This window comes from Convolutriloba macropyga, chromosome 11, assembly GCF_964194025.1.
Source record: "Convolutriloba macropyga chromosome 11, txConMacr16.3, whole genome shotgun sequence".
Taxonomy (NCBI): domain Eukaryota; kingdom Metazoa; phylum Xenacoelomorpha; order Acoela; family Convolutidae; genus Convolutriloba; species Convolutriloba macropyga.
In genome coordinates, this window is record NC_134478.1 from 5,053,629 (window position 1) to 5,076,545 (window position 22,917).

Below are 22,917 nucleotides of genomic sequence, written 5' to 3' on the forward strand. Positions count from 1 at the left end.
AAATTTTCATGATTTGTGAGGTCAAATAAGGGTGATTTTGGTCACACAGAAACAGGAAGTGGAGCAAAAAAACGAGTGGTTTTGTGGTGTGAAATTTTTTCACTTGAATTTTTAAGTAGAATGAGAAAATATGAATGTTACATGCGGCATTTTGGCATTGATTTTTTTATTTTAGTCAATAAAAATTCTTGAATTTTTGGTCAGTTGTCCTGCTGTTTTCTTCTTTGCTGTCAAAATTTTTGTTACGGCCATATGGCGTCACAATCACTTCAAATCCGCTTTCTATTGCGTGCCTGACGTCGTTTTTCATCCTTGTGGAGCGAGTTGTTTTTTTCATTCACGTGAATAAGTGTTTAGTCACACGTGACTTACCTCACTCTCAAAATTGACTTCCTCTTAAATTGACATTTCTTTACTTTAATTGAAAGAGATAAGGTGAAGTGAAATTGTGTCACTCTAATTGAAGATTATTGAGAGCAGCTAATAGAAACATCAAAAAGTTATACAGATTCCTAATAAAGATCTAACATCTCAGCCTTAAATAAAATTTTGTCTGTTTATTTTACTGTCTTTTGAGATTGTATATCTACAACGCTACTCTGGCTATTTTCTACAATCTGGCAATCTACGAGCTATGTTTTCCTACATTGAACCTGACCAGTAGCTTAGTTAAGAATACATAGCATTCATCAAGTGATTGCACTTTTCAAAGTCGAAGGGTCATTTAGAAATGTTCTCCCGATAACATTCCCTTCTGTCCACGCCACAGACGTCCCCACGGCCCCATTAACTACACCCAAACTACCCTTCTCCTCATTCCACTCGTAACCCTGCACGCTCGATACCCCCAACACCTACTTACCCCCCCCCCCCCCCACCCCCCGATACCTTAACTCGAGCGTACCTAACTCGGCAAACGAAGCCACCCACACCCCAATAGTTATTTTGTTATTTCCTTCTTTTCCCTTGATATTTCCTATTTAAGCTAAGCTTAGTTTAAAGTGACTCTTTGAGTCGTTTCCGGCATTGTACCGGCTATACTTAATGCAGTTTTATTGCTTGACCAATTTGTCTTCTGATGACCCTTTTGATTTTTTTGTCCTCAAAAACGGAAAAACAAGTAACGACAGGAGGGTATTAAGTTCACAGAACCTTTCTGCCCACTAGTCTCTAAGTATGTGATTCATCGAAACCGTTTTGGAGACATAATTGAGAGTTTGACCACCCCGCCTCCCCACTTCACCCCACTCCCCCCACTTCTGTAGCTTGGCCGTTTGTGACTTAATCTCCTCAAATTTTTCAGTTTTGCTCGATCTATATTCTCTCGTTTACAATTTTTAGCAGCTGAACTCCAGTGGCGTGTGTTTGCTAAAAGTCAAATGCAAAGTACGCAGAAATTTGTTTTGTTATTACACTTTTTAGAGATTTTTGTGCTTTATAATGGCCTCTAACGAATCCCATTGGTAAATTTGGTACATCTTGTGCAAGCAAACACCCCTCCCTACCACAACCTATTCCATTTAATGGGCCTAAATTTTTTGTCTCTAATTTTAGCCCCATTTAATTAGAGAGAGAGCGAGAAAAGTGAGCGTAGAAAGTTTCAACACCAATTTTTTTTGTTCGTAAAGGTGTTTGTGGTAATCATCTAAACTGTGAATAGTGCGTTTTGAAGCACCTTTGGCAATTTAAAGCAAATAATACACTTCTAGATCCAATTTTGAGCGATTTGTAATATTGTGGAATTTTCGACCTTTTACTAGTTTTTGAATTTTTCTTCAATTTCTCATAGCATTTGGGCAGGAAGGTATGTTGTTCAATTGTGTTGTTCTAGCTGTTTTAGCTACCTTTCGATTCAACGAAGTCATTCATTTTTGAGCTGTTTTATTAAAGATAGTTGAGTAATTTGAAGCAAATTTTGTCCGATTGTCTGCTTTTTAATTTTTGCTATATTTATTTTGTGCTTCTCGCTGACGTTCTCTCGTGCAATCTTTAATATAGAGTTATTTTAACGGTGCTGCTTCTAAAAAGCTGCAGTAAATGTTTTGTTTAACAAAAGTTGTTTCGGAGTATCATCTTGTAAGGAAACATTTATCAAATGCTTAATCAGTTTTTGTTTTCAGATACTTTTCCCTTGTTAGTTTTCCTGATATTGTTTTAACATGATTAATTTAAATAAGTATGTGGTTCATTATGTCCGTTAATTTGGTCAAATTTCTACTTTGAGTCGTTTCCGGAATTCTTCCGGCTAGGTTTTTTTTAATAAAATTTGTTTCGCTTTAATTTTTTGGCCGCTTATCGACATTTTGGATGAAATCTTTTTTGATTTCTCTAGGCTTATTTCATTATCGTGGATTCGTTCATATGTGTATGCCGTCACTCTTTGGTTGCTTTCGTGTGAATGCGCCCTCTTTTACGCTCTTTAGCATTAGCTGTGAGTTTTGAGCTGAAATAAGGAATTAATTTTCGATAATCAATGAATTACCTCACTCTCTGAATTACTTCTAAAGGTCATTTACGATTACTTTGAGTTCTTTCAAGGTCAATAAAGGACAGCTGAGTAATGAATGCTGTTTTTCGTGGATGACATCGACAATTCGACCTATTCCGTTACTTGCATGTTGCTAGCTATATTCTACAGCACTTAATTTTATTTTGAGGTGATTTCGACACTCTGACGAGTATGTTTATATTAAAAAAATGGGGATCATAATTTTGAATCCGTTATCTCCATTTTTTACTGTTTCTGAGCGTTTAAAAAATGGAGCAGGTCCGTTAAAACAATTGCTTGGACTCACTTCAACGTTACGTCTCCCAATCATTAGTCATTGATATTTCAAGTAATCATTGGTGTAATGATTACTCTGTGAATAGCAAAACAGCGCTTAAAGGGGCTCATTTTGGATCTTTTCAACAATTGCCCCCCCCCTTTTGGTACCTAGTAGAGAATCGCCACCTCTTCTGTGCTATACTTTACCACGATATTACTTGGCCCACAGTTTAGATAGCCGAATAATAGTTTAAGCGCAATTGCGGACCGCTGTTCATGGCCATGCCTCTCATGCACTGTGGGATGTAATCCGGAAATCGCAGGTCGGTTATCGCGGCGAAGCGTGCCCACTGACCCGCCAGTCGGAAATTCTTTTTGCTTTGTATTCCGGCTCGGCTAGTTTCCATACCATGGCGTGTTTTATTCTATTCAATTTAACATAGTATGTGCATGCGTGGAAAGTTATTAGTCGTCTCTGATTGATTGATGAATGGCTCGCTTAATTTCATTTCAAGAATAGCCCCCCTTGCAAAGGGGGGGCAATTGTTGAAAAGATCCCTCATTTTTGCAAAGAATGCTAATTAAAACTACACAGCTAGAAAAAAATCTAAGCAATTGAAAAGACTACTTTTGAATAAAGAAGTAGAATCTTTAGAAATAGTAAAGTTAAGGTCATCAATTAAACTGTTTACGCACAGCTGTTTTTGAGTGTTGTGGCCATGTCTACCTACGCAGATTTTGATCGCTCCTCTTGCGTTAATTTATTCAAAGAATTCTTCTGGCAACAAATTTCTACTGTTGATATAAGTCAAAAAGAACATTTCGACAAAATGAAATTTAAATTCAATCTTGGAGAACTTGAGAATTGACAGTATTGAGTCAAACTTGATTTGCTTGTTGAAAAAGACAGAACTTCATTAATAAAAATCTTTGTTATTGAACGCAGCAGCTTTTTATTAGTTGGGAAAACAATAGCAAAACGATAACATCTTCATTTGTATTATTTTCCACAATTCAACAAATTTCAGTTGCTATAGGGCGCTGTCGTTTTTACAACTCGGTAGAAAGTAATAGTTGCCTTTCTTTTTTACTGCTCCAAGAGGTGTTATTTTGATTTTGTTTGTGTTGGTGATTGTTCTATATGTGTTTGTGAAACAGGTTGCAAAAGTTAATGTCTCATGTGATAACAATCGTTGTGGTTCTTGTTCATACAATGCCGAGTGAAGAGTGAAAGATAGCGAGAGAAGTCGGCGTAAATTTTCTTAGCGAGCATAAATTGTTCACGTGCGGGTTTTTAAAAATTGTTTTTAACCTCTAATTAATGCAACCAAACTTGTTCTTTTATATATTGACAAGCAATTGGGATCTATTCTGTTTGCCCCCCAGCTTAGTACGCACAAACTTTTTATAACCCCCAGGCGTACGTGCTATTTTCTTACATAGTAACGTGCTATATAACATCATATAATTTGTAACTGGGGGTCATAAAAAACATTGGTGGGGGCGAAACAGAATAGATCCAGCAATTGTACTTCTGGAGCGTATCTGACTCCTTTTTGGTTATTGCAGATTGAAGATGAAGGTTTTTAATTGCTCTTGAACGCAGTTCATAGCAATTATTGTAAACGTGTGTCTTTTTTATGCAAATTTTTCCTTTGACTATTTTGCGCTTTTCTTCTAGAACATTCTTTGACTTCTCAAGTGACTTTTTCACGCTTTCCTTCATCATTTTTGAGTGATCTCTAGTGCACCGAAGTAAAGCTTGTTGCTAATATAAAATCGTTTGCAGCATAGGTAAAGTAAGTGACGCAGTGGGTAGTGCGGTTGGCCATGGTTCGGGAGGTCAGTGGTTCGAATCCCGGTGGGGTCGAGGTTTTTTGCATCCATAAAGAAAAATTGATCTATACGAAAAACCATGAATTTAATTTCCTCGCCTGTCGTTCAAGAGCAAGTCTTCCGGCATTTGTCGGTTTATGTTTTCATTCGGCCGCCTTCATGTTTTTCTCTTTAAGACGCAGCAATAAGGTATTGATTGCTCTCGAACAAAGTTTGTAGCAATTATATTAGTCCTGTTGGTCTTTTTAATGCGATTTTTCGCCTGACCGATTTTTCGTCTGACCCATTTGAATTTTCTTCCTCAAAAACGGCTTAATCAGGTAGCGCCCAGTGGGCAATAAGTGCTCTAAGAGCCTTTCAGCTCACTAGTCTCCAAATATGCGAATCACAGAAACTTTTGGAGACTTATACTTATGGTGTGAACGGCGGCTCTTAGAGATTGACTACCCCCTCCACACTGTTGCCACCCCATCAGACCCAGGTGCATCCCCCCTGGCTGCGTTCACTTACACCCCTTCAATTAAGCTAAAGCTGGCCTCACTAAACCGTGGTTAGCTACTGACGAAACCAACCGGTCTGATATGTGGTTGCAAGTTATCAATCGGTGGTCAACTTAGAGAACCCAACAAAAAAATCTTGTTTTTTAGTAAATGAATTATGTGTTGGTCTGATCGGCTGTAATCACTTCGCGGCTGTTATCCGCCAATGTACAGTCAGTTTTGTGTTATGGATATCCATTATCCTTTTAGTACACCATCTGTTCAAAATTTATCATTGAATTTCCGGTAATCAAGAAGCATGTTTACTTGTTGTTTACAGAAAAGAAGTGAAGCTCTCAGTATACGGTCGGAAGTTAGAAATTATTTTAAAACTTTTTCAAATTGGGCTTCTTTAGCATACAATGGTATTTGGCATTGAGAATCGGTGCAGGTCTCTTACCACTTTAGTCTCTATGGTTAGGCTTTATTAGTCTCTATGGGTAGGCTTTATTGAAACTGCTGGGAAGGCTATATGTTATATATATATATATATATATATATATATATATATATATATATATAATGTGTTAAATAAGATAAATGCAGAACATCTCTCTTTTTGTTGATGCCGCACTTCAGCTGCTGTTATGTGGTGTAATGTCACCAACTCTGATCCTCATTAACATTGAGTTATAGTAGAAATGTTTTTATCATAAACACATTAACAGGAAATTTTTAATTGCTCTCAAAAGCAATTTTTAGCAATTATATTAACTTGTTTGTCGCTTTTATGCAATTTTTCGCTTGGCCGATTTTTTGTCTGACCCATTTGACTTTCGTCTTCAGAAACGGGTTAAAGAGGTAGCGCCCAGTTTGCACGAAGTTCTTTTAGAGCCGTTCGGCCCACAGTTTTTAAGTATGCGATTAACAGAAACTGTTTTGGAGACTTATACTTATTGTGTGAAGGGCGGTTCTTAGAAATTGATCCCACACCCCGCCTACCGCCCCCACATCAGTCCCCCAATCCACTGTTGCAGCCCCCGCTGCACTGCACCCCCCCGCTGCGCTATCTCACGCCCCTTCAATTGAGCTAAAGCGAGCCTCACTAAACCGTGGCTAGCTACTGACAAAGCCAACCGCTCACCGGTCGTTTGAGAGCAATTTGCCCCGACGTTAGTCGGTTATGTTACAGATTGTCAATCAAAATATAACATCTCAGCCCTTTTTACTCGTTTTGAGACTGCAGATCTACAAAGCTATTGCGGCTATTTTCTGGTCAATTTTGTTGGAAAATTCTTTGCACTCATAGAACGTTTCTAAGCGACGTCCCTCTAAATTAAATTGTCACGTCTGTCGTTCGAGAGCGATTCGTCCGACGTTTGTTGGTTTATGTTACGTTTGCAGGTTATGATTTAATCTAACGCTTTTTGCCTCGATAACTAAAAAAAGCTTTTTGATTTAGGAAATATATTTTGCCCTTATTTGTGATATAGATTTGGTTTTCTGTTCTGTTTGAAAGGTGGCTTCCATTGTTTCAAAAAAAATGTTTAAGAAGTGGAAAATGCCTTAAAACATTAAATTGTTAAAATATTTAAGGTAAAATTTCCGAAATCTTCAAGGCCCTTACAGTAACAGTCCAAACAAATAATTTGAGGATATTTACTTACAACTTGCAGGTTCTGCATAAACGAAAAATTTCTTCGGTATGCAAAAATTCCTAGAGTATATTTATCATAAGAGGAATTGGAAGCTTTAAATTCGAGTGTGGGAACCTTTTTGTGGTGAGCACAGAATCATGCGAGCCGTTTTGGTTGCTTTTTTGAAGCTGATGTAAATAGAGCTGTGTTTATAAATTTTTTCAGTGTGTATTAAGACATAAAATACATAATAACAAAGAATTATAAGAATTGAAAGCATCCAAAATATCTGTTGTAGGATAAACATGATTGATTTCTGAGCGTGGTTGTTGATAGAGATTTTAATGAATGGTTATTTTGACCCGCTGTATAAACACACGGATCCTATAACCATAGCAGCACCAGTGATGAAAATTGGGGTTATTTGGAAGTTGAATAAAAATGTTGAAAATATACAGGAAACTATGATTGCTATTGAAGTTGCGAAACCTTTCAGTATATTGTCCGCGTATTTCACCACGCATGCTATGATCAGACCGCCCAGAGCTTGATTTAGGATGACGGCCACAGTCCACCGATTGTATCCATAAAAGAATCCCAGCTTTAAAACCTGCTCGCCATCTGTAATATATACAGCCACCATTCCTAGAGAAAAACCGAAGATTGCGAGTTGGATATTTCTTAACCAAACTGAAACCTGAGCTTCTTTCAGAATCTTTTCGAAATAAACTCCGGCGAAACCAGAGGTCAAGCTGGCAATAATAATGGCAACGAAGCCGACAATTGGTTTTTGGTTTTCGCTATTTTGCTCTTTCTGCTCTTTGGAAACTGTTGTTTCAATTTGCACGGCTGCAATTCCTGCTGTTAAGATAAAAAGTGAGAGCCATTTTGTGAGGGATAGTTTTTGGTGCAAAATTAACACTGCGAACATGGCTGTCGTGAGGATTTTAGTTTGGAATACAACTTGAAAGGTTGCAGCTGGTAGATTCGATACCGCAACATAGAATAAATTGTTCTGAATCATGTAAAGAATCGCAGGAACTGAAACTCGTAACGTGTCCAAAGGTGCCTTGATTATGTACTTGTTAATTTGCCCAATTAACCCACTGATCCCACCTTCTGAACAAATTATGATCAAGGCACTGGCTAGGAGTTTAACAGCTTCTTGCACGCAAACTGCAGTCGTGGAGAAAAACCTTTCCCCGGGCATTGTTCGAGAGTACCTCGCGACCAGCACCAGTATTGCATTTTGAAGTGCCAGAAAAACCAGGGAGGAATATCGTTTCCATTGCATGTTGCCATCGATAGGTTGTTGTTTTTGAGCGCTGTCTTTCTCGATTAAAACGACCGTTGTCGAGTCTGTGCTGCTGGTTCTCAACTGCTGGTCTTTACTGTTCATTCTTGCGTGGTATCTAGAAATTATGAAAGAATTTTGCATATCAAGAGAATAATTAATTCAATTAGAATATTACGTAACGCTTTAGAATGAGTAATATTCTATCGTTTTTTCGTATCATTTTCGTTGCTCTTATATATATATGTATTTAAAAGTTAAGTTTTTACACTCAAATGCGCACACGTCGAATGCAAAATAATTGTTTTGCTTCAAAACGTCAAAGCTAGCCAAACTCAACTTTGGCGTTAATCTATAACTAGTTATTAGCCGGCTGTACAAGCTCAATAAATGCACACAATAAAGGCTTAATTTTGTCAAGGTAAAGGTTTTATGTGGTTATTTAATAGTTTAAAATCTTAACGTGCAATGGGAATTTTACCCTGTTCAACCGATAAAATTGTGTTTGTGAGGGGGCGCGGGGGGGGGGGGTAACTTTGGTCTCACAAAAAGTTGAAAATTTAGCAAGATTGAAATCATGCTTAATTTTTTTGTTAGCTTTTGAAGCAAAAGGTTATTAAAAGCATAATGTTAATTATATCTGTTAAATGTAATATATTATAGATAAGCGCTTCTTTAGCTTCTGTTATTCTGGTTTTCAATTATCGTTGATCAAGTATCCAGTTTTAAACGCAACCGCTTCCCGTAACTCTAAGCAAAACCGGATCTATTCTGCCCCCCCTCTCCCGTGTTTTCATGCCCCCACTTACAAACTGTTTTGTTATATAGCATACTATGTTAAAAAAAATAGCACATGTGCATAGAGGAGGCAAAAGTTTTATGCCCACTAAGATGGGTGTGGGGAGGGGGAGATTTAGGGGAACAGAGGAGGTTCGCCAAACCTTATGCATATGTATCTGTGCGCTTACCTGCGCTAAATAATGTCGAAGAATTTAAGGATTTACGTTTGAGTAATTTAGTGGAAATCGATATCAAACAAGCAGTAGTAATTTAATTTCAGGTTTGATTATTTATCACGACTTTGATTTTTCTCGGATAAACGATGCCCGGAAGTTGGATGCCCTTTAAATTGCGATATAGAACCATTAATAGTGTTTGAACAAAATAATGCTGTCGAGACAAATACAATACTTTTTCTCTGTTAAATTACTAAGTCATTGGTCGCAATGCATGCTTTAACACGCCGTTGATTGAAGATACTTCACACAAGATTGAAAGATAAGATTAAAAGGAAATTAGTGTCATTAACTTAAGAAGAATTTGTATGATTTGTATGCAAGGGTCAAATCCCGTCTCAATTAACATCAAACTTTGCTTCAATTTATCTCTTCACGTGCTACATCTCTTTGACTGTCTGAACAAACTATTGCTTTATCGTGCAGCGCTTCTTAAGAGGTGGGACTGAATATACTTTATGAATAAACTAAAAACTATTTTACGACAAAAGCTGCCACACTTATGTTTTCCGTATAAGATTACCGATGACAAAAATGGGAGAAACTTTTGGAATAGCAAAAGTTTAACGATTAAAAATTTTGTGTTCGTGTTAAAACAATTAAATAATTGATACATTTGATAATGGGAGTCTATGCGATATGTGGGTAATCTACCAAATTAAGAGAGCAGCAAAGTTTGAATTCATCTTCTAACAATTTTTAACAACTAACAATCAAGTACTGTTAGCCAACTGAACGGATCTTTGTAATAGCTTCTCGCGGTTCCAAATACACTAGTTTTACACTTTTTAAATAATTTTTTTTCAATACAAAAGTTGCGTTTAGAGCCATTATATTAATAGATGGCTAGTCAAAGTGGCAATAAGAAATGCTTATTTTTTAAAGGATAGGTAACTGCTCTCAGAGCCCTAACTGGTTGGTTCAAGCATGATACAAGCGTAGCAATGATTGTCTAAAACGAGTACATAATAATATGATACATAGTATATACATAGGTTATGCACCTCGATATTTCTTATTTATTTTAATAACGAAGGATTTAGTGTAAGATCAAGAAATTTTGAATCAGACGTCTTAGTAAAAGACACGTTATTTTACCAATTGTTGTACGTTATTTTACCATTAAAAAAGTTATCCTTTTTTAATGCGTTGCTTCTTAACTGGGTTCACTCTATGTAGTGCTAAATTCAGATCCAAATAATTTGGGGAATTTGATTTTGGGACATTCCTCTTCTTTCACGAGACCTTAACTCCGGAAGAGAGAAAATTAACGGAGAAGAGATTGCGGCTAGAAATTTATATTGAGTTTTTTATCCTTTTTTATTGCAATTTTTTGTTTATTTTACTTGAAATGGTTTTTCAATGATTTCTAGTTAGCTCGATCATTGGTCGTTTTATCATCGCTGTTTTTGTTACTTTTCAGTTTTGAGCTGTCTTAATGGCTCATGTAATTTGTATCTTGACGTTGCTAAAATATACTCGGTTCCAAATCATAGAAAGTTTTTTCCATTCATTATTGGAAGAGGGTCAATCGTCGATAAGTTGCTTTTAGCTTTCTGATATGTCTATGTCTATGTTTTTTGTAACTAAAATGTTGCTTGCTGTTTTGATATTACGTTGATGTTAAGGTTGCGAGATCAATTCCCTTCTTGGAATTCGTCCTTGACTGATTATAGAAGCTTTTGATTTTAACTTTTGGATTTGTTTTTGTAGCTTTCAATTTGAACATGATGGCCATATAAAGAGCTTGATGTTTTGTTACTGAAGTTCCAGGTAAAGAAGGGAAATATCGTTTCTGTTTTGTTGATAGTGTTGAAGAATTAACGAGCTTAAGTGAAAACTTTCAGCTATTTGTTGTTTTAAGAGAAGCTCAAAACCATATGCAGGATAGAGAAACATTTTTAATAGTGGCTTTTATATATTCTGGAATATGGAGTTTGAAATATAGGTTTTTAACTGCATTTTAGGGGGTTGCTATATGCTCACAGATAATTTTTTAGTTTGAAAAATTTTAATCTGCAAATTGATTTATCAGTTTTTTGTGGTCAATATTTGGGATTTTGATACACGCCCTTTAAGATTCCGCTACTATCTGCAATTATTGAAATCAAACTCAAGAGAGAATTTGTTTGAGCTGCCTTCTTCTTAAAAGACGCCGCGACATTTTCCCACAAAACAGTTCAACAAAATTGTCGCATAATTTCCTTATTTTTATTTTTCTGAATTTCAGCGCTGCAATGAGGCAATTTGCATGTTTTAAGCAACCCATACAGTTTTTGCAGCTGCAACTCTTTCCTCGTTTTGAAAAAAATTGTTTTTGTAGGTCTAATCTCTTGTGATTCAGAAGGAAAATTGTTGAAATTTAGAAATTAGAAATGTGGTTATTGTTTGCAAGCGGTATTCAGTCGTTACTTGGTGTGGCGATTTGGAGATTAAGTCATGGGTCATGAGCTGTGGGAAGAGTTTACTGTAAATAAAGATATTGGCCTGAAAATCGGGTTAGAAACTTTTTTGAACCGAGATTTTTGACTATCCACGTACAATTTCAGCAGAAATTTAACGGCTTGGCTTGTGTTTTCATTTTTGTACATGCAATATTCCGAGTTTTTTTTGTTGTTCTTTTATTTTTACAAAATGGGGGAATATTTATGCGAGGCTGGCTTTTTTATAGCACCATTTTGTAGCCCTCGAAAGCCCCATTTTGTAGCCCTCGAAATCTAGTTTTGATTTATATAAAAAATTATCAGAAATTTGAAAAAGAGGAGTCCTTAAAATTTCGAAAGAAAAATCGAAAAGGAAGAAAACATCGCTCGGAGGAGGGGTTTAATTGATCGCGTTGTCGTTTAAGATAAAAACAAACGGAGAAATTTGTAGTAAAATTCGTTATGTTGAAGGGAGTCTTAGGGAGTTTTAAGAAAGTTGATTTTTATGATGATTAAAAACTATTTCAACAACCCATGTTTCTCTGTATGGAGCAAATTTTTGAGGAGATTTCAGGCAATATAGAGCTCTCAAAATAGCCAAAAAATCAACGTTGAAAATTTAAAGTTAAAAACAGAAAAATGAATTCTTTTCTCAATTCGCGAGTTGTTGCAAAGAATTATTTTTAATGTCATCAGAACTAACTTTTTTGTATTTTCAAAACCGCAGATAAAAATACCAGTTCCATGGAATGAAAATCAAATCAACCAATTTCATTATTTAAAAGTAAAGATGGAAATCTTCTCTTATCTTCATTTGTATTCTTAATGTCAGAGCAGGTAATTTGAACTAACCTCCTCTACTAGAATGCAGCTCAGAAGAATTTCAGAGTTGGAGGGTTTTTTGATCACCAGTTGGGAAAATTAAGTACAAATTCAATTTTTTCACTGTAACACATCTCCGAGAGATTTTTAAAAATAAATATTTTCATTATGCTCATTAGACATCAAAAATTCATTACAAAATAAATTTTTCGATAAACTTCAAAAAGTTTCGTTTCAGTGTTAAGTGCCAAAATTACAGTTACCGGTACAATTTTTTCCAGTCTACGTCTGTGTATTTAGAAAAAACGAAGAAGAGCTAATTAAACGACGAATCTTGAGTTAAATCATTTGCCAAAAGGAAACATTTTTTAATGTTTTTCGTTGGATTTGTATTTGTGTGATTTTCCTTGTGTGTGCAAAGTGAGTGGTTTGTGTTTATATGGTTTGCGGTCTCTGTGTCTTTCAAATTGTTTTACACTTATCTTTCTAGACTGTACTGAAGAGTTTTCTTTTGTTTCTCCCGAAAAAAGGGAATTTTTTGGCTCAAAAAGTACGAGTAATTTTCTCCAATGCATATAAATTGTTTTCGGATACTCCCAACGGTTTCTCTAACAGAAATTAATGGCCTTTTTTGCAACTTAGAAGGTATGTTGGACCATTCTGTGCTATGCACAGACTCGCAAGATCAATCTTGTTACCTATATATTGATGTAACAAACCACCACTTTTTTCGCATTCCTTATGCCTGAAAGAAGCAATGAGGACGATCAGGGGTGAAGATATGAAGAGTCATACTTACAAAATGGAAAGTGACCGAGTTAGTTGTTTTTGGATTCAAACACGCCGAATATTATGATAGTATTGGAATGAAAAATATAAGGGTGAACTAATTTGCTCTGAACCATATTGAATTAATTGATCCTGAGCAAGTCAAAGGTTTATTAATAAACAAGGTAATCAAAGGTTGGTATAATATTGTGGAATACCCATTATCGCAATAATTCACAGTTTGGTTCAATATATTTTTTTGGGCTATTGGACGTATAAATAATGCTAGCAAATTTCCTCTCTTTTTTAATTAACTTTTCTCAGCTTTCAACTGAGCAAACTTGTGATCAAATAGAAAGTGTGTTTCATGATCGAAACAACTGATCTAGTTTTCCACGAAACGTTATTACAATATATGGAAGCATACCTAACTAATGGGGCAACCAGATATTGAATCAGTTGCGAATAAATTCTCCCCAAAAAGTAACAAAGCACGCCACGTTTTTTGGAAATGCGTTGATTTATGAATGCTGTAGTTGATTTTTAAAGTACAGTGACCTATACTTGTTATTGAATTGCAAATACAGTATAATCTGCTCCAAGTGTAGACCTATTATGCTTTTTATTAGTTTAGTGTTTGCAATATAAATCTAATCTTTTCGCTCCCTCCCGTTTTTCTGACGTGAAAAACAATGACACTGAACGAGAGAGCTCCCATATAACTATTTGCTTTTTGCTGAATTTCGTTGCTTTGTAATGCAGTTTTTAGGGCTTATAGTTTGTTTTCCCCACTAAATGCAATAGAGATTAAGAAAATGAATTTTTACGGATTTTGTGTAAAATTTAGACAGTATTTAGGGTATTTATCAAAGTCGGCTTCTGACCGAACTGATCGTTTTTAAGTACTAATTTGGGGAAGTAATTGTAAGTTAATTTTTAACGTACCTGCATATGTTGATCAACACAGAAGGCGTGCGTGCAATGAAGGAAAGCAATTGCATAGCGTGATCTAGTTTTAAAAAATAAATGAATCGTCTATGATGGTTGATATTTGCATAGTAGTGTCACATATTGTGGTGGGAAGCTGTGATCGTGAGTTAACTACTCATAGTTTTACGCTCTGTGATGTTAAATTATTTCAGATATGGTGAAATTTCGTAATAATGGAGTGAAATGTTGAATGGTGTTTGAATTAGGCTGCGCTCATGTTATTATTATTGTCAGATTTGTATGTTAGCAAATTTAAAAGATTTAGTCGATTTAAAAACAAATTATAAGTTATGATGTTCGAGTTTGAGTTTTTCTCGTAGTACACAGGTTGAAACCAAGAAGTAAGCCACGTGTAGTGTAGTTAAAGTATATGTTTTAAAATTATCGAGTTTGTTCTTGCTTCAATGATGATTTTCGTTGTTTTTCAAAATCTATATGCATAGTTTTGAAAATATAACTGACTTAAGCGGTGAAGAAATTGACTACATTAATGGTCGAGGAGAACCAAGATAGTTTGTAGTAATAAAATCTTTTCTGTACTTTTTCAGTCAAAACATACAGCTCATTTGTGTAAGATACTTAAAATCAGGCTGTAGTTAAAAAAAAAAACACTGAATTTCCAAATGAGTATAAATAGGTCAAGGAGCCTAAACATAACACAAATGGCAGCGTAAAGATATAACATAAGTAATAAATAACAGGTAAAAGATTTTCTTCTCCAGGTAGAAGAAACAAATTATACAAACTCAAAAATGAAGCGTTATTTAAATTTAAAAGCTTTCCAAGAAACATTGCCGACAATGTTTCCCATTGGGTCCTTCTGAAATTGTTGGAAAAAGTAGTTCTTGAAGACTTTTTTAACCCGCCTGTTTGATTCATTCCCTTTTAAGTATTTTTCAAGACAATTATTAATTGATAAGCCTTTTCGGATAATACTTTTGTCCAACCATGATGTTTTTGACCTCTCTTCAAGAAAAATAGTTTTCGTCCTTGAATGTCTGTAGAACTTATAGGTTGGCAAGCTAAGTCCTGTTATTCTTCGGAAGGCAGGCTTCTTAAATGTCAAGAGTTGATTGACATACATTGCTGTTCTGTATTCAAGTAGTTGTTTAATTGGCAGTATATAGTTATCTAGTTTGATACTAAGTGATGAACTGTTAAATCGTTGAACATAACAAGCTTTAACTGCCCAATTGAGTTGCTTTTCTAAGGTTGTCAGAAGATTTTTTGAAATTGACGAAAGCAAAACAGCTGAGTACTGGAGATGACTAATAACAAGAGAATTCAGTAGGATTTTGCGCAAATGGTATGGTACTACGTTTCTCAGGACGTAAAGTGTTTTTATTCCTTGCGCCATCTTGCTGAGTATTTGTTTAACTTGTTGTTGGTACATCAATTTTTTGTCCAAAATTACTCCGAGATATTTCACATTCTCAACTTCTTTTATTATATGGTTGTCAACTTTAATAGACTCTGCTGCGGAAGAAGTGCCAAAGACAATGAACTCAGTTTTTTCTGAATTCAGTTTTAAAGATTGGTATGAAAAATAGTCAACAAGCGAAGAAATTGATTTCTCTAAATGCAGCTTGCAATCAGTAATTTTTTTGCCGAAAGTATAAACAACTGCATCATCAGCGTATTGGATTAAACTGCAGTTGATGAAATTTGGTAGATCATTTACATATAGGTTGAATAGGAGTGGTCCTAAAACTGTGCCTTGTGGAACTCCTTGCCTAACCTCCAGCCAGTCAGATTCAGCTTCTGGTATCACTACTCTTTGATGTCGGTTAGTGAGGTAACTCTTAATGAAAAGGATAGCCGAAGAAGAGAAACCAAGGTGTTTAAGTTTTTCTAGTAAAACTGAGTGGTCGATTGAATCAAAAGCTTTTGACAAATCTAAAAACGCCGCAGTGACCACTTTTTTTTCATCAAGTTTCTGTCTTACAGTTTCTGTCAGATATACAAGAGCATCAATTGTTGAAAATTTTTTCCTGAATCCAAACTGTGTTTTGGATAGGAGGTTGTATTTTGATAGGTGTTCCTCTATTTGATCTTTGATTAAAATCTCAAGAACTTTTGACAAAGCAGGCGTTATAGAAATAGGCCTATAATTCAGCGGGTTTTCAGTGTCTCCTTTTTTGTGGATAGGTGTAATATTTGCCAATTTCAGTAGAGAAGGAAATTTGTTTTGTTTAAGAAATCCGTTGAAGAGAAAACATAACGGCTCTGCTAAAATATGAGCACCATCTTTTAATGCCCAAGCCGGAATAGTTGAAGGACCCAATGGTTTGTTTTTATTGAGGTTGTTGAGAGCTTTACGACACTCAAATGTGGTAAAGAAACGAAACGAGAACAAATTAGGGTTGATCTGCTGAAAGTTTTGTTTAATGGTTGGTTTATTTAAAAGAAATTCACCAAGTTTACTAAATTTATAGTTAAGCAAATTCGCTATTTTTTTGCTGTCGGTTATTACATCCTCAAAGCAGTTTTTCAAAGAGAGAATTTTAGTTCCTGTTCTAGATTTATTTCTGACTTCGTTGATCAGATTCCATTGTTTCCTGGAGCTGTTAGCAGACTCAATCAATTGTGTTTGGAAGCGTTCATAATCTTTCAGATACTCTTTACTCGTCAGATCTTTTAGTTTTAGGAAATTATCAAAATTTTCTGATAGTAGAAATTCGTTCCTCTTTTTATTGAGGCATTTTGTTGCGTTTGAGACAAACTTATCTGCAAGTGAAAAATTAGGTTTGTTGTTCCGTATAAAAATTTTTCTGATTGGTGCATGTAATCTGATTACATTTGCAATCAGACTTTCAAAACGTGAGAACATTTCTTCGATATCATTAGATTCATAGATGAGGCTCCAGTTAATGTAATTTAAAGAATTTCTGAATTTGTGGGGATCATAATTACGCTTATCAAATATCAGTTTCCTGAGTGGTTTTTGTTTTTGAGTCAGCGTGAAATCAGTGAATAGAATTTGTGCAAGATGATCGCTTTTGATAGGAGAGTCGAATACATAATAGTATTTCCCTCTCAGCCCATTATCAGTTATGATATAATCTAATAAACTGCAGCTACCGTTCTGGTGCCTGGTTGCAGTTCTTGAATTCATCAAGTGCAAGTCGTAAGGTAGAATAATTGTATCCAGTTTCTGTTTTTCTTTGTTGTTCAAGTAATTAATGTTGTAATCTCCTATTAGGCATATTGATTTATTTTCAGTGGAAGCCTTATCGATGCATAAAGCCAATTCATCCAAAAACTGTGAACAAAATTGTTTATTTGGATTGTAAGAAATATTAATCAAGATACTTTTGTGAGAGGATAATTTGCATTCAACCCATAAACTTTCAAAAATTTTGGACATGTTGTTAAGGTCTTTCCTGATTTTCGAATTGCAAAATTTGGGTACTAATAATAACAATCCTCCTCCTTTTTTATCCTGTCGATCACATCTGTGGATATCAAACTGATAGGGATTAGGGTTATAAAAACTATTACTATCAATACTGGTCAACCAGGTTTCTGTTAAACCGTAAATACAATTTGGACCGATGTCATTGAGTAAACTCTTCAACTGTAGCTGTTTTTTCTGGATACTTTGACAGTTAGCATGCACAATTTTCAGCTGCATGGGCCATTTTTTACATTTTGTGTGTATACTATTTAAGGTTTCCAAAGGCCCTGGGTTTCTTTCAACATCCCCGTGAATTAACATAAGTATGTGAACATATAGAAGGAAAAAGAGCCCAGATGAGAAAAAACATACAAAGCCGAAAACTTTCAGCAGGTCAACTTTTATCAAACACAAATCAAGTTTTTTTAATTTAGAATTGTAAGTGAGGCTCAGTGGCGTGGGAAAGTTTAAAACCACTGTTTGCCTCGTCAAAAAATAATAACATAAATTTATCAGAATTACAGCTTTCAACATTATACTCAGTTATTGATGTCAAACCGCTCGTGCCTAATGAATCAAACAAACTATCAAAATGTTTCCATTTATTTCATCTAAAAGTCAAGGTTTGACAACAGTTAATATGGATGATAGCGATTAAATGATAGGTTGTTGTTTGGAGGCTGTGAAAAGTAGCGTTGCTGATAATTAGAGAATTTATTTTGCATTTTATAAGAAGCGTTAGATGTTACTTTACTAAAGTCAATAACCCCATTTGAGGTTTTTAATAGGTATCCCAGCAGTATGTTTTTCAGGAATGGTATTCCCAACTTATAATTTAAATGCACATTGTCATGGTACAATTGGTTGAAATGTGTGATGCGTGGATTGTATGTTGAAACACTTCGAATAATATCATTTAGCTTAAGCACTACAATTGCATTATCAACATTCCCATAAGTATTATTTAGCAAATCATTAAAGACTGCAATTTTTTCATTTTTATCACTGTTTATAGGTATCTCCCTAAAAGGAGGAATTTCACACAGCACCATTGAATCGGGAGTAAATTTTTCCATGCATTTATCAACCAGTTTTTGATAGTCCGCAAACAAATCTTTACCATTTTTGGAAGATTTTGAAACGCTATTAGTCCCATCCTGCAAAATTAGGGTTTTTAGTTTTTTTGATTCATACTTGTCAACAACTTTTAATTTTTCAAGCGTCGTGGAACCCCGGTATGCATGAATTGCAACGTCCAGTGGAATACTTGCATCATCATACAGCTTTGCTATTATGCTACTACCCAAAACACAATTCTCCTGCAAAGTCGTGAAATCATTTTTGTTTGAAATCTCTGACCTGTTCCTGGAACAAACCAAAACCATTGGGGGATGATGCTGACTGTTTCTCAGAGTTGTTGCCTTGTTCTCCTCCAAGGCAGGGATGAGCATCAATTTTCGTTTTGAGTCCCGTTAACACTTGTTCAATAAATAAATCTTTTCGATGTAATTTATTAGACAAATCAACATAAAGTTTGTAGGAAGTATCTTTATTTAGCTGTTTCCATTCATCAAGAGTTAGCAGGTTGGGAACTTGACAGCTGCTATCTATATTCATTGCTTTAATCTTCACAAGAAATGTTTTATGTAAAGGAAACTGAGAGAATTTGTTCAATTCAATGTGCACGAAACGATTTTGTGTATTCAAAAAAAGAGCATTTAAAGGTCAACTGTTTGAATCAACTGTAAAGTGAGCGTCTGAACTGTAAAGTGAGTTCTTGTTTTCCGAAAAATTGCTGTTCGAATAAATATTGAACCTCTGTTTTCTATTATTGTTTGTACTATTTTTCGTGAAACTTTTGCTATCTGAGATTGATGCTACTATATGAAAGAAGAATAGTTTTAAGGCTATTTGAGATCAACTGAAATGAAAAAAAAAATGTTGAAAAAATTCTGTTTGTCTTGTTTTCAGTAAACGCATCTTCCTTTTTTCTTGAAATGCATACTTTTATTTATTTTACTCAACTTGTTTAATCGCTCCCAACACTAACGCTTTTAGTTTTCAGTCCTCTTAAGCGGGATAAACAGGTTAATCCCGAAGCGCATTAAGTGACTTGAGCAGCTCTTGTAGAGCCTTACGCCTCACTAATTTCTAAATGTGCGATTCACTGAAACTTTTTTGATGAGAAAAAAAATTTTGTAAAGGGTTATTCTTATGGTTCCCCCGCTCCCTCAGTCAACCCCTCCCGTCCAACCCTCCCAAACCACCTCACACACAACGCTTGAGAAACCCCCAGACCCACTTTAATGCACGCCCTGATGTATCCCTAAGCTCCAGCTAGCAACTACCCAAGGCAACTGCTTGCTCGTCATTTAAAAAGCGTTCGCCTGACATTAGTCATTTGTTTTTTATGTATAATTTTTGAGATATTATGCGTTGCAATGCTCATTGGACTTCCGTAAAATTTAAAGTAAAGTTAAATTTCAATTTGTTCAGTGGCTGTTAAGACACAGTTGCCCCCCCCCCCCCACCCTTGGCTTGTCGTTTGAGAGCAATTCGACCGACCGTAGTTGGTTATGTTTACGCTGTTGATCGTTTTAGGGTGCCTGGCGAAATTATACTAAGCAGTTAAAGTCGCTGCAAATTTTTAAATGGAAATTTTTCTTTGCTCTTTTAGTTGAATGGTTTTGCTGAATATATATGTACCTGATATTGAAGATGAGGGTTTTATTTACTCCGTCTTACAAACATAACTTTGCTTTTATTTTGTGCGGAAGGTTTTGCTATATCTGTTGCACGTTATTGTGAAGTCACAATTAGGATTTTGTTTTCGGTTTTGTGTCTCGGAACTAGCAATTATTGAGCGGCAGTTACTGTCATCCGGGAAACGTTTAAATGTTGTAAAATGGATTTAACACGAAAGTTATAGCCATTTAAAGCTTTTGAAATGGACAATTAATTATTGAGTTCATAGTTTTTTTCACTTCCTTTTTCAAGATTGTATATAGCGATTGGTTCTTACCTGATTAATTGACCCGAACCAGTTTTATCGTGGGTTTTCAATTTAGCTTTGGCCTCTATTATTGGGCCTTTTCCCTTGTTTGTGATTTTTTTAATTGGTTGGTTTGATCCTCAGACACAATTGAATTGTACTCTAATTAGAGCCAATTCATTGCTGAAAACGCCAGCGTCAATATTCTGCTACGTTACTTTTAATCAGAATTGTTTAAAATTAGCTCTAAGGATATCAGGAACTAACCCGTTGCAATGCAGGCATAAAATTTAACAGCAGAACTTTGCTGCTATTTAAAATTATAGAGTTGTGTTCGGGTAATCATTCTTCGTGACAAAATAAATTATGTTTTTGTGATGTAAATTGTGACGTTTTGCTGTGTTGTAGATATGAGAGACCAGATCAAGAAGATAGCAGAGATGAAGGTCTGTCTCACGGTGGACGAGAGGAATTTGCTCTCCGTTGCCTACAAAAATATAGTCGTTAGTATTTGTCCACCTTTTTTTCTATTCATTCTACATTACGAGCCGGCACCCCGACCTTCAAATAATTTTTCTCTAATTTGTGGAATTTGGCGACAAAGACATTGTATTATCACCAATTAGTCACCATATCGCACGCAAGGTGTTTGTAAGATGTATGAAAATTTTATTTTTATTTGTGGGATTAAAGAAGGAAAAATGGACCAAATGATCCAAAAAATTGTACCATATCAAAATCACTCAAATCAATTCAAATCAGATCACAATGGTGTTCCTTTTTTATTTTGCTCGTTGAGATCAGTGTCTTGGAGCTATCATCGAGAAAAAGGTGGTACAATCTTTGGGTATAATTGAGAAAGATATAAAAAATTTGTTATTTAAAAAAAAATTAAGGGAATGCCAAAAAGTTGAGGCAGGCGCTTGGGCATTCAATTACAGGCCATACCCCAACCTCTAAATTAATTTGCGCGCCTGTTGCTCGACGATAGTCTACGTTCAATTGCTCTTGAACGAAGTTTGAAGCAATTGTAAATATTTGAGTTTTTACGAATTGAAGAGTAGTAATGGTATTATAAAGGTTTTTTGCGACTCGAAGGAATATTGGTACTCACAGCTTTTTTTCGGCTGAGATAAGTTTGTTCATGGCTTGAATTTTTACTTCTTGCTTTTTAATTGCTCTCAAACGAAGTTTGTAGCAATTATATTAGTCCTGTCGGTCTTTTTCTTATGCGATTTTTCGCTTGACCGATTTTTGTCTGACGCTTTTGACTTTTCGTCCTCAAAAACGGGATAAACAGGTAGCGCCCAGTGGGCATTAAGAGCTCTTAGAGCCTTTCGGCTCTTTTTCAGCTCAAACTGTTTTGGAGACTTATACTTATGGTGTGAAGGGCGGTTCTTAGAGGTTGAAGACAACCCCCACTGTTGAACCCCCCTATTGCCCCACCCCACACCACGCAATTCCCACTCACCTCAGTGATGCCCCAATCAACCCCCGGTGACCCCCAACCCCCTCCTGTGGCTAGCTACTTTATCAGCCCTAGGTGTCAAAGAACCTCCTCTAGGGTTTGATATTAGGTTACTGCATTGTTTCCAGTTGTAATGGAAGGGTTTCAACATTTTAATATCACGAATTTTAGCACTTTTTTGACATTTCTCATTTCTGAATTTTTTCCTTATTCAGGTCTTTCCAGACCCAGGGGCCAGGAAACACTAAGGACACACTTATAAGGGTTTCGATAATAAGTTACTGACATGGCAACTTTTAATGGTCATGGAATAGTTTTTTAACTTTTTAATGTCACAAATTTTAGCAGTTTTTGGATAAAACTTGCTTTTTTCAAGTTTTTTTGAAATTTTTTGTAGTTTTTCAGAATTGTTTAGCCTCAAGAGCTACGGACCCTCCTCTAGGTTTGAAAATAGGTTGCTGAATAATTTATAGATTAAATGGAATGTCTTGCAAGGTTTTAATTAACATCACGAATTTTAGCATATTTTTGATATTTTTTTGCCATTTTTTCCCCAATTTTTTGACATTTAGTTATTATTCAGATTTTTTGAGCCTCAATGGTTGGAAAACCTCCGTTGGAGTTTGATAATAAGTTACTGGAAAATTTTGTTGGCCATGGATTAATTTTCAACTTATTAATATCACAAGTTTTAGCAGTTTTTTTGAACAGAGCTTGCAATTTTTTTGTCAATTTTTAGGTTTCTCTGGCCTCAAGGGCCACGGAATTTACTCTAGGGTTTGATATTATTTTACTGCATAGTTTCTAGATGTAATGGAATGTTCTTCAAGATTTTAATGTCAATTATCTGGGCAATTTTTAAAAATATTTGCAATTTCATGTTTTTGAATTTTTTCTGTCAACAGAGGCCCTGGGACCTTCTCCAATGTTTTATAATAAGCTGCTGCATAGTTTTTAGATTTAATGGGATGGTGATCAACTTTTTTTATGACTCCAGTGTTAGTAATTTTTGGATAAAATTTATACTT

The 22,917-nt window shown here is 35.4% G+C and overlaps 3 protein-coding genes across 7 annotated transcripts in view; 1 reads left to right on the forward strand and 2 right to left on the reverse strand.

Annotated features, from left to right (window-relative positions):
- Positions 1–22,917, reverse strand: part of LOC142349909 (AP-3 complex subunit mu-1-like) — a 378,054-nt gene that overhangs the window by 290,749 nt on the left and 64,388 nt on the right. The window lies entirely within an intron of this gene.
- Positions 1–22,917, forward strand: part of LOC142349728 (uncharacterized) — a 236,666-nt gene that overhangs the window by 194,595 nt on the left and 19,154 nt on the right. The window contains exon 3 of the mRNA XM_075401470.1: positions 20,830–20,924. Within this exon, the coding sequence (XP_075257585.1) occupies positions 20,830–20,924 (95 nt within the window). The remainder of the gene's footprint in view (positions 1–20,829; positions 20,925–22,917) is intronic.
- LOC142349727 (UDP-galactose translocator-like) lies at positions 6,924–20,885 on the reverse strand. Of its 4 annotated transcripts, none has more exons than XM_075401467.1 (2): positions 20,689–20,885; positions 6,924–8,131 (listed from the first exon to the last, which is right to left on the reverse strand). In XM_075401467.1, the coding sequence occupies exon 2, from the start codon at positions 8,116–8,118 to the stop codon at positions 7,072–7,074; it is 1,047 nt and encodes a 348-aa protein (XP_075257582.1). In that variant the 5' UTR covers positions 8,119–8,131; positions 20,689–20,885; the 3' UTR covers positions 6,924–7,071. The 4 variants fall into 4 exon arrangements, with proteins under 4 accessions (XP_075257582.1, XP_075257581.1, XP_075257584.1 ...); XM_075401466.1 differs by lacking the exon at positions 20,689–20,885 and adding an exon at positions 13,988–14,712; XM_075401469.1 differs by lacking the exon at positions 20,689–20,885 and adding an exon at positions 13,470–13,821.

Excerpts from the sequence above, each read along its gene's own strand:
- LOC142349727 (XM_075401466.1), bottom strand. The coding sequence starts at position 14,043 with ATGCAATTGCTTTCCTTCATTGCACGCACGCCTTCTGTGTTGATCAAC. Across the intron at positions 8,132-13,987 it reads GTGTTGATCAACATATGCAG|ATACCACGCAAGAATGAACA; the intron begins GTACGTTAAAAA and ends CATAATTTCTAG.